Source organism: Colletotrichum phormii, assembly GCF_030913505.1.
Source record: "Colletotrichum phormii strain CBS 102054 chromosome Unknown BDP81scaffold_15, whole genome shotgun sequence".
NCBI classification, from domain to species: Eukaryota; Fungi; Ascomycota; class Sordariomycetes; order Glomerellales; family Glomerellaceae; genus Colletotrichum; species Colletotrichum phormii.
The window spans coordinates 912,677-923,909 of record NW_026851457.1 but is presented as its reverse complement, the minus strand read 5'-3'; the positions used below and the strand labels follow the sequence as shown (position 1 = coordinate 923,909).

General features: G+C 53.3%; 2 protein-coding genes across 2 annotated transcripts; both read left to right on the top strand.

Annotated features, from left to right (window-relative positions):
* Nucleotides 1–2,532, top strand: BDP81DRAFT_462867 (uncharacterized protein; the record flags this gene model as incomplete). The annotated part of the gene is made up of 2 exons (XM_060593946.1): nt 1–2,374; nt 2,432–2,532. 2 exons carry the CDS (start codon nt 1–3, stop codon nt 2,530–2,532), a joined length of 2,475 nt encoding a protein of 824 aa, XP_060443064.1.
* A 4,706-nt stretch (nt 2,533–7,238) lies between these two features.
* On the top strand, nt 7,239–9,460 carry BDP81DRAFT_324460 (Zn-finger in ubiquitin-hydrolase; the record flags this gene model as incomplete). The annotated part of the gene is made up of 2 exons (XM_060584888.1): nt 7,239–8,189; nt 8,243–9,460. The coding sequence occupies 2 exons, from the start codon at nt 7,239–7,241 to the stop codon at nt 9,458–9,460; spliced, it is 2,169 nt and encodes a 722-aa protein (XP_060443063.1).
* Nucleotides 9,461–11,233: the final 1,773 nt, after the last annotated feature.

Here is an 11,233-nt window from a genome sequence, read left to right as displayed (position 1 = left end):
ATGAACGTCAATTTCGATACGAGTGGAGGCGACGCCCTCTTGGACCTCTCCTCCTTCGACCAGCGGGACCGGTTTTCCTATGCCTCGCAAATCCCTTCATCCCAGAACAGCCCCCAGAGCGTCACCAACATGCCCGCTCAGAGGATCTGGCCCATTCCCTTGGATATGACCTCGAATGTCGCAGCCTCGAGTCCTCCCGAGGACCAGCAAGCCCACTCGCCCTCACACAGCTCCTCACCTTTGAGCCAGCACTCGCATCATTCACCATATCAACAACCGGTCAACTCATTGACCGACTGGGCCTTGCAACAACATCAGCATCAGCAACAGCAGACCCCTCATGGATTGCCCGATTACTCCCAATATGTCTCCGACGCCTACATGCCCGTAACATACAACCCATATGCCCCGGGCTTCCAGACAAATCCCATCGACTTCCTCCCCGCCACGACCCAGGCGCTGCAGGCCGCAAACTTTCAACTCGCATCCGCCTTCAACACCATGCCGCCCATGGACGACACTGTTCCGGCTATGAACTGGAGCTTGGGAATGGAGAGCTGGCACGACATCCAGGCCGCTGCCTCAGCGTTGCAAATTGACGGTCTGTCACATAGCATCGGCAGCAATTCGCCGACGGGTACCTTCCTCGAGGTCCTGTCCCTGCCGAGCACTGGCAATGGAGAGGGGTGGTCAATGGTTGTTGAGCAGGGCTCTGGAGCAGGATTCGACCACTTTCAACAGGCACAGCCCAATGCGGCAATCTTCAACCCCGGCCAGACGCTTCACTTGAGAACCAACTCGGATTCGTCTGACGGCGCCAATTCATTTGAACTCGGCAGTTATGAGGAGATTGCTCCTTTCCCCATCTCTCCCTTCTCCCCCGAATCTGACGGATATGTCGATGCCGGATCTCACCGCAATTGCTTCGGAGACAACCACAACCACACTCATGCCCACAGCCACGCTCACGCACACGCTCATGCCCACGTTCACAACCACGACACAGTCAGCCCTGCAGCTGCCGTTGCTCCCATGCCTATCAAGACGACCACACCGACCCGGCCAACTCCCGCCAGCGGCTCCGGCGCCACGTCTCCTCCCATCCTCACTACCGCCCGGAGAAACTCGGGCCAGAGACGCAGCCCGGTCACCGGCAAGGCCACCAAGGCCGTCATTCGCCGCACTTCAACCGGCAAGAAGGATGGCACAGAGGTCAAGAAGGTTGGCCGCAGAAAGGGTCCTCTCCTGCCTGAGCAGCGTAAGCAGGCCAGTGAGATTAGAAAGCTTCGCGCCTGCCTGCGTTGCAAGTTCTTGAAGAAGACCTGTGACAAGGGCGAGCCTTGTGCTGGTTGCCAGCCGTCTCATGCCCGCCTGTGGCAGGTTCCTTGCACTCGTATCGACATCAAGGATATCGGCTACTTTATGAAGGACTGGAAGGCCGACTATGAGCGCCACCTTGGACGCGGTGTCTCTGTCTACAACGTCAAGGGCTTTGCTCAGAACGAGACTGTCATGTGGATCACTCACGGCTATGGCTTTGCCCTCCCCGTCTACGTCCGCGAGGTCTACGTGGCTGATGAGAGCTGCTTCCAGGTTGACTGGGTTGAGTCCTGCTTGACCGACCAGGAGCCCATTGACTTTGACATTCGCACCGAGAGACTCGATGTTGGTGCCAAGGGCGTTTCTGTTGAGGCTCTGTCCGACTACCTTGACAAGCACATTGATGGAGGCTTCGAGGACTTCATTGAGGACCACTTTGAGGGCACTCCCTTCATCACCGAGATCCTCAAGACTGCTCACCGCTACTACGTCAAGGAGCGTATGCCCGTCATCCGCAAGGCTCTGAAGCTCGTTCTTGCCTACAACCTCACCCTGCACATCACCATGGTTGAGAGCCAAGGCGAGGATGTTCAGCTCGATGGCCAGATCGACGATGAGGACTCCAAGTACTACGGCAAGACCGTCGCCCCCGTCATGATCAACTTCCAGATCAAGTGTGCCATGGCCGACATGTGGCGTGAGCTCCAGAAGGAGATTCTCGAGGAGCTGTCTTCTCTGTACTCCAGCGTTTACAGCGGTGAGCGTCTCAAGAACTGGCCCACCATCTTCATGCTGGCTTCCATCCTCCTCGCCGTCTGGGAGGAGATGCAGTTCGACTGCCACTACCGTGTTCCCGACCCGGCCGCCGTCAACAAGTTCTGCAACGACATGGAGACAACTCCCGTCGGTGTCATTGTCGGCCTCTTCCACGCCATCTCCCAGAAGCTTCCTGCCTTTATGGACTGGGACACCGCCAAGCACGGCCACCTCCTGAACAACAACGTCGCTGTCTGCGAGGCCATGACCGAGGTCCGTCAGCATGTCATCAAGCACGGTAAGTTATCAATGGTTCCGCCCGTCATGTTTGCAGAGCACTAATAGTCTACAACAGAGGCATACCTGCGTACTCGCCCCGACGCCAGCTTTGACCGCAACGACTTTGATTGCTTGTCGAACAAGTTCTTGTCAAAGCTTGTGATCCGCGCCAACTGATTGTCCTCTACTGTGCTATTATTATTGCTGCCATTTATTTTCCTTCTTGAGATTATGATTTTTGAAAAGCCCCTGGGTGGGCAATTTGGTTGGCATCTCTTTTGTTATTTCGAGTCACAGCGACGGCGTTGAACGAGACACACACACAAGATCTCTACCCCCACCTCTTCACTTCACTTCTTTTCGGCTGGTCACCTCCCCACCACGACGATTCATCGCGATGTGTTACGACCTTTTATCATGATTCAAATTACGAATGTATGACTCGAAGCTTAACGGGGTTGGTGGTCTGGAGTCGAGCGCAGGCGAGAAGGGCTGCGCTGCGGCAAAGAGAGACGCAACATGCGCCAGGGACGTTCATGGAGACGATCATGCCGGCACGACAGGCAAATGACAGAGCATAGCAAGCATAGACGATTATGATATGCATTGGAATTTTTGGGAGTCGGAAGGGCCCATTTGCAAAAAACCTTCACGCAGAGAAATGGAGAGGCACAATTGGCCGATATCGGCATTTACGCTGTTGTAGTTAACTTGGGTCAAAATCGATAAATCGAGATTCTTTGTTTCGCGCCCTTCACAATAAGTTCAGATACACCTTTTAAGCCGTGACTACGTTGATTGTGTACCCTTTCGTCCCAAATGAGACGCATGTACGGATATCTTCAAGGCATCCTTAAGATGAGGCAGGGAAACAGACATGAGGGTCAGATGAGACAGCATGCAAGCCGCGGCGTGCAGCCCACAACGTGGTGGACCACATAGGTGCCACCTTAGACAGACTAGAGCAGCGTGATCTGAGGTAGTTTGGAGGACGAACCTCTGCGGGATGGGCTAAAGCAGGGTCAATGAGGGGAAGAAGCGCCTTATCGCAGCAAATGGGGATGGAGGGCGCCCTTGGGCTTTTGGTACGATTTGAGGCCAAACCAATGAGAAGAGTGGCTGGAGGGGCAAGGATGCATACGGTGGTGGTGGTGTTTGTGTGTTGCTGCAGAGAAACAGTGCAGCCAACGTGGCCGAGTTGTACCATTGTCTACTGTGTAGTATGGAGGAGGAGGCGATGCCGGGCGCGAGTGTGTGTGTCTCGCTCGTGTGGACGAAACGTCGCCTTTTGGCCCCCCCTGGGAAGAGAGCGCGTGAACGGATGTCGCGATAAGGCCCGAGCGACGAGCGAGCAAAGACTGATGTCGCCATCGATTCATTTCTCGGCTGACGAAAGCGTCGCTTCGGAGGAGGATGCAGAGGTTCGCATTCTTTTTGCTTGCGACTTTCGTGAATTCGTTGTTGGGCTGGAGACGCCGAACTGGGATGCGTAGAACTTTTCTCGTCTTTTGGCTGAAGTATTGGTATCTGAAGGCCTGTCTGCTTGTTTGTCTGTCAGGTTCGGGCGGTGGTTCGTGAAATCAAGGTTCGGGAGAGGTTGGGGGTGCAGTGGCCTTTCGGATGACGTCGGCTCATTTCACCTGCCACCCCGGTCTCGCCGGTCCTTCTCCGCACTTTAGTATTTGGCCGTGTTGTGTTGGGGGAAGGATGGTCGGCGACATTCAACAGCCGGCCGGGCATATCGAAAGGAAGGCATCGTGGCGGGTTAGGTCGAATAGATTTGAATTAGATATGAGGTCGAGAAAAGCTTTGTATGGGGGCGACGGGATTAGCAAGCGAGTGATTCGGACGGGGAAAAGATTGACCAAGAGGCTCTGGAGGTGGCGATTCTCATGTTCGCTGCCCTGCTTGCTTGAGTCTGCCTATCCGGGTGGCGGGTGGGGCGCTTGTTTGTCAGTGACAGTCACGGCCGCGTCGGACTTGTTTCTGACCCTCTTTGCTCTTCTCTTTAGACTTGAATTTGCGCTGGTGTCCGTGGAATCCGTCAAGCGCAGGTGAGACACGACGAATTCCTGCAAAGTTTGTCAAACCGAAGCCAGCCTTGCCAGCCTGCTTGATTTCGATCTGGAAGTATCAAGTCTACCGGCAGCTAGCATCGTGGGCATTCCAGAGGATGCGCTCGGCGACCTCTTCAGCCCCAATGTCTGTCGTCGGCGGTGACGATTGTTCCCGGTTGTGTTGGACGTGGTATGTACATAAACAGAGGTGAAGTGAGGACGCCCGGGAAGAGGCGGAGTAGTTGCAAGGGTCTAGTGGGCCTCTTGCGACCCATCAGTTCATCAGTGACATTCTCGAGACTCTCCAGGAGACTAGCGGTATCGAAGCCGTGGAGTGTTTTCCTGTTCAAACAGTAGTCGTCTTGTAGCTTCATCAAAGGCATAGAACTCGAAATCTTGAAGAAGAAGACACTCAGACGGATATGCCACATTGGATCTCCTACCTTGTTCTTTTTTTTTGCGTGTGTTTTAGCCTTGAGACCACTGCGCAGGGGCGGCATGAACGAGACCATCTGATCAAAGAAGCGGCGGCGACGAGTGACCAACAGTCCAGCGCAAGTCGCAACTGAGACATCGAGCACAGCACTCTGGGTTCCAGCCTTCCCAGGTTCGTGGGCGATAAGGAGCAAGGTAAAGGTTCCTCTACCTTATGGTAGTATGGTTTCGCGTGAGTTCGAAAGTAGAGGTACGGAGTACAGCTTCATGAGAAAACCCCACTTGGTTCTGGAGGGTTCCGGCTTGCTCCTGCCTACTTTAGCGCCTTGTGGCACTTGCGCAGTTGCTGATGAATCATTCGCCATTCCCCCAGACGCTGACAGACAAGGCACTCAGAACTGAGAAAGAAGGCACTTAGTGCCACTCACTGCATAACCAGCCCCACTTTCTCGCACCTGCGCCCCCAATCAAGCGCCTCCTTCCCTTGCCTTCCTTGCCTTCCGCGGTCAGTCAGTCACCGATGCACCTGCCACCACCACCCAACTTGGCTCCAGGTCCTTCCTTCCCGCCTTCAGACAGCCCAGGCCGCATCTCTCTGACACCTTGGTTGCCTTCCGGTATTTAAGCCACTACACCTCTTCGTCCCCTCCTTTCCCTCTTCCCCCCATCACATCCACTACTCAACACTCTCGCTCGGCGAACCTCTCATCAGCGATTACTCGATCACGAGCAACTCCATTCAGGAATACCAAAACAAACACCACACATCAGAATCTATCGAAGTCGCCATTATGCAGATTTTCGTCAAGACCCGTAAGTCACCTAGGCACCCAGCCATCATCCCCACCACCAGCTGACATCGTCCCTTCCAGTCACCGGCAAGACCATCACTCTCGAGGTCGAGTCATCCGATACCATCGACAACGTCAAGTCCAAGATTCAGGATAAGGAGGGTATCCCCCCCGATCAGCAGCGCCTCATTTTCGCTGGCAAGCAGCTTGAGGACGGCCGCACCCTCTCCGACTACAACATCCAGAAGGAGTCTACCCTCCACTTGGTTCTCCGCCTTCGTGGTGGTATGCAAATCTGTAAGTCGTCTCGCGTCGAATATTCTATCAACCACAAAGTTGCTAACCTTCCCCGCAGTCGTCAAGACCCTCACTGGCAAGACCATCACCCTTGAGGTCGAGTCTTCTGATACCATCGACAATGTCAAGTCGAAGATTCAGGATAAGGAGGGTATCCCCCCCGATCAGCAGCGTTTGATCTTTGCTGGCAAGCAACTTGAGGACGGCCGCACCCTCTCCGACTACAACATTCAGAAGGAGTCCACGCTCCACTTGGTTCTCCGTCTTCGCGGTGGTATGCAGATCTTCGTGAAGACTCTTACTGGCAAGACAATTACGCTCGAGGTTGAATCTTCAGACACCATTGACAACGTCAAGTCGAAGATCCAAGATAAGGAGGGTATCCCTCCCGACCAGCAGCGCTTGATTTTCGCCGGAAAGCAGCTTGAAGACGGTCGCACGTTGTCGGATTACAACATTCAGAAGGAGTCTACCCTGCATCTTGTCCTCCGTCTGCGTGGTGGTATGCAGATCTTCGTGAAGACGTTGACTGGCAAGACGATTACCTTGGAGGTCGAGTCATCAGACACGATTGACAACGTGAAGTCCAAGATCCAGGATAAGGAGGGTATTCCTCCCGACCAGCAGCGCTTGATCTTCGCCGGAAAGCAGTTGGAAGATGGTCGCACCCTGAGCGACTACAACATCCAGAAGGAATCTACCCTTCATCTCGTTCTCCGTCTTCGTGGCGGCCAGTAAGCGACGGACTCGTGGATGGGGAAGTTGGTTCGGGTGGGACGGCGTTAATGGCTTACGATTACGGCGGGACAATGGTTCTGAATGATATCTTCACATATTCCTAGAAACTTAGCTAGGCATCCGTGCGCTCACGAAAGCGTCAATATCAGACTCTATTGAAGTCTCAACTACTTCCCATTGCCCATTTTCTCGTGACATGTTGATGTTTGTAGTGTACATAATCGGTGTGATGAGAATGTCACTGTTGGGAAGTTGACCCATTGGCGGCTTATCAGTGACGTACCGGATGGAGCGAGGTCCGCAGTGGTGGGGCTGTGGGGTGCTTTTACAGCTGCTCGAACCTCGCACCTGAATGACTATAATCTTCCCCACAACACAATTATCCCGTCTGCTTCCACGAGTTGCGCCGCGACATGAACAGCCCATGGACGTTTCGGAAACACCTGGAAACTTACTTTCTTTTACCTCCATAGTTTGGTGTCTTTGATCTTAGTTGCCGAAATACTTCCATCCGCCAAAGCCAACCATCATCGTCTCACGGCAGCCTGCGAGGCTCAGAAGTGCTATGCGGACCTTCTTCTATCACCTCAAGTTCGAGCTTTATTCCACCCCAAGCCCCGCACCCGCCGATACTAAGGTCGTCAAAGGCAAAGAGCAGGCGGCAGCTCCCCGTAAAGACGTGTGGCTTCCGCCGAAAGACGCCAACATCTTCGCTGAACTTCCCGCGCATTCCACGAAAAGTTCGAAGAGACCGAGTACGAGTTTCCGACCACAGCCTTCACCACTACAAGCCTTCGAACCACCTTACCCCGCCGATACCTATCGATCAAACACACACAGAGCACCGGAACTCACTTCGAGCCCGAACCTCATCGACTGCGGACCTTCCAGAGCTCCTGACAAGGAAGACAGCGGCAGTAACATCGAGAGGATAACCGAGAGGCAGTGGAGAGCCCGTACACAGAGCTTCCCACCCCCGCCTTCTTCGGCAGCGATTCGACCAGAGACGGCAGTCAAGGACTGGCGCTTTGGCCAAATCAGCATCGAGAGCATCGACGTCGATTCAGAAAGCGACGAGCATACAGATCAAATGGCGGCCGAGGCAACGAGCTCTACCGCAGACCTGGGCGTTGGTCCAACATTCGGCGGCGCCGGTATCTCCACGAAGGCGAAGTACGTTCCGCTGGATACAAGAAGTACGGAAGTAGGCTGGGGAGTCGTACACTTCTACCGCGACGAGGAGGAGACACCTGCTTTGGGACTGTCGCCATCAGAAGGTGATGATGTCAAAGCCGAAGACTGCACGACACTCTGCATACCCGCGGTTCCAAGTTACCTCAGCCCAGGCGACTTCATTGGGTACGTCGGGGAGAAATGGAGGAACGACATCAGTCACTGGCGAATGGTCATGACGGCCAGGATGAATCGTTATTTGGTGCTCCTGAAGTTTGGAAACAGCGAGAAGGCGCGGGCGTGGCAGAAGGAATTTGACGGGAAGGTCTTCAACAGCATGGAGGTGAGGAGTCAAACGCACTTTCTGACATGGCCCTGTGACTAACTCTTTTACAGGCGCAAGTTTGCCATGTTGTCTTCGTCAAATCCATCACCTTTGAGACACCGACTAGAGAAAACAGAACGTTTCCCGATCTCAACCACGATCCCTTCACGCCTTCGTCTTCTTCCGTCGTCGCCTCGAGTAGTCTCAGGCCTTTCCCTCCGCCGACACCTAATCTCATCGAACTACCTACTTGCCCCGTGTGTCTTGAGCGCATGGACGATACAACAGGCCTAATGACGATTCCCTGCCAGCACGTCTTTCACTGTACCTGCCTACAAAACTGGAAAGGCTCAGGTTGTCCGGTCTGCCGACACACGAATCCCGAAACCGCATACGACCCGTCAAACCCATATACACAACCATTCGGCTCTTCCGTATCGAATTTGTGCAGCGTATGCGATTCCACCGATGACCTATGGATCTGCCTTATTTGCGGAAATGTCGGCTGCGGTCGATACAAGGGCGGCCATGCCAAGGACCACTGGAAGGAGACGGCGCATAGCTTCTCGCTAGAGCTGGAGACGCAGCATGTATGGGACTACGCTGGGGATACGTGGGTACATCGTTTGATCCGTGATAAGGGCGATGGTAAGGTCGTTGAGCTCCCGGGCAGCAACGGACATCACCATGGAACGGAAGGCGGATACGAAGATACTGTCCCCCGGGCAAAGCTGGACAACATCGGCTTGGAGTATACTCATCTCCTGACCAGTCAGCTTGAGTCGCAGCGGGTCTACTTTGAGGAGATGATCAGCAAAGTGGCGGACAAGGCCTCAAAAGCAGCTGCCATAGCTGAGTCTGCATCGGCGCAAGCTACCACAGCTCTGGAAGAGAACGCCACCCTCAAGACGGAACTCACACGCCTCCAAACGCAAGTCATGCCACAACTCGAGCGCGACGCAGAGCGTGACCGAGCAAAGGCCACCAAGGCCCAGGAACTCGCCCGCAATATGGGCAAGGCCCTTCAGGAGGAAAAACAAGTTACGCAGGGGCTCATGAAGCGCGTGGAGCACAACAAAGCCGAGCTCGAGGCCCTCAAGAAGAGCGAGGTGTCTTACAAGGAGCAGGTGGCGGAGTTGCAGGAGATGAATAGAGACTTGTCCATGTTTATATCGGGACAGGAAAAGTTGCAACAGATGGAGAAGGCGGGCGAGATTGAGGCTGGTGAGATTGCGGAAGGGAGTGTCAGCGTCCCTGAGAAGAAGGGGAAGCGGAGGGCGAAGAAGTAGTCTGCTATGAGGTGTTTATTGGATCTGGCGTTCGAGAGGGTGGGCGGTTTGGCATCTCAGGGTGCATGGATACAGTGATACCTATCTAGTATTAGAGCGGTCAGTTTCTTCAACACTTCTTTTCTTTTACAAGTAATGTGTTTGTGTGTGATTCTCTGCGTGCTCATAGAGGCTTGTGATGCTGAAGTCATATTTGCACCTGTCTCATGGCATCTTCTGAAATTCCTGCGGCGCAAGTGGTTACCTTAAGCAGGCGGGCGAGTGCCATTGGAACTGAAGATCATTCGATTGATCTGCAGAGTGGCCCCTATGGTGTTGGATCACGGAGATGTATCTACACGATGTAAATATTCTACTTGTTACTTTTCTGTCTATTTGAGGTATCTAGACTACACACATGGGAACCCTTTTCATCGGGATTCAACTTGAGCCGGGTATTCAAACTCCGACCTCTTTTCCCGCCAGGCGACTCCTTGATACGGGGGTTTCAAAGGACCGTTGGGTATCCGGCATCGTCTGGTCCCCCTGCTATTCGAACCCCATCCGGCCGCACAAACAGAATCAAGTGACAGTTCCCATGAGATAAGAGAAGACAGAGCCATAGAAATCAACATTGAGCAATAGCACCACATCCAAAACTACGCCAGACTGTCATTTCATGACCAAGTATCAAAATGCTATGATCTCCCACACGAAAAATAACTGCAAAAATGGCAAAAGCTCAGCGATTCGAACTTACGAGGTTGCGAATGCCTACGAAACCCCAGTCGTGATTTCATGCCAGTCTTTTTGCTCACCCGCTAGGCTACCGCGGCTATGTGTGCCGTAGCACATCTGGGTTCGTTTTGGAATCGTTCATATGGGATAGAGCATGGCATACTCTGGGCTCTGAGTTGTGGCGCAGGGAAGAGGGGGTTGTGGATGAGAAAGGTACCTGTATGACCCGTTAATGGCGTATCGTGAAACCTCATAGAGGGTGACGTGGAAGACGAGCAGGTATGGAGGCGCAGAGTGGTCTCTCAGGGTTCTTTTTGTCTCTGATGGAATGACTAGACTTGGTGGAATGGGCTGGGAGTTGGCTATAGCACGTCGAGTAGAACAGAGAAGTTGATCAATGGATGATAAATAGCCAAATTGAGGGACGTATCGCATACGCGTAGGTATTTGAGTCGTGGATCAAGTACTGCTCTCGCAATGAGAATACTTACGGGATACCAGTGGCGCATAGAAGAATGTCTTCTCTCATTGGTACTGCTCATGACCTGCCTGGTGTCACTACTTTGGGTTTCAATTTTGTCATCCCGGAAGCACTTAGACCCTATTGACCGATGGTGCAGCAAGCTCTTGGGTCTTAACACCAATAATGCGGCGCTTGGAGATAGCTTCAGTAAATGAGATGCTCTTACTTCATTATATGCGTATCAAGCTAAAAGATCCAACACTCTCACGAGGAGGATCAAGGCCATGACAAAGTGAAAGCCAAGGGCTCTTTGAGCAGATCACGCAGTTGGCGGGAGAATATCATTGATCCCGATAAAGCCAGCAGTAAAGGATATAACCTAGATCCCTCAAAGCGCATATTCCAGCAGTTCAGGTACAACACAAGCAGCTATGAGTTATGATGCGTTGAGCCTTGGCCAAGAACTGGCTGGACGACTTACATCAGGGCTGGGAAGGTTTTCTGCATAGATGACTGAGTTCCCGATCTAGGGTGACATATAGTTCGTTCCAAATCCAAGGTCTAAAAATTCCCATCAAGCATTCATATAACCA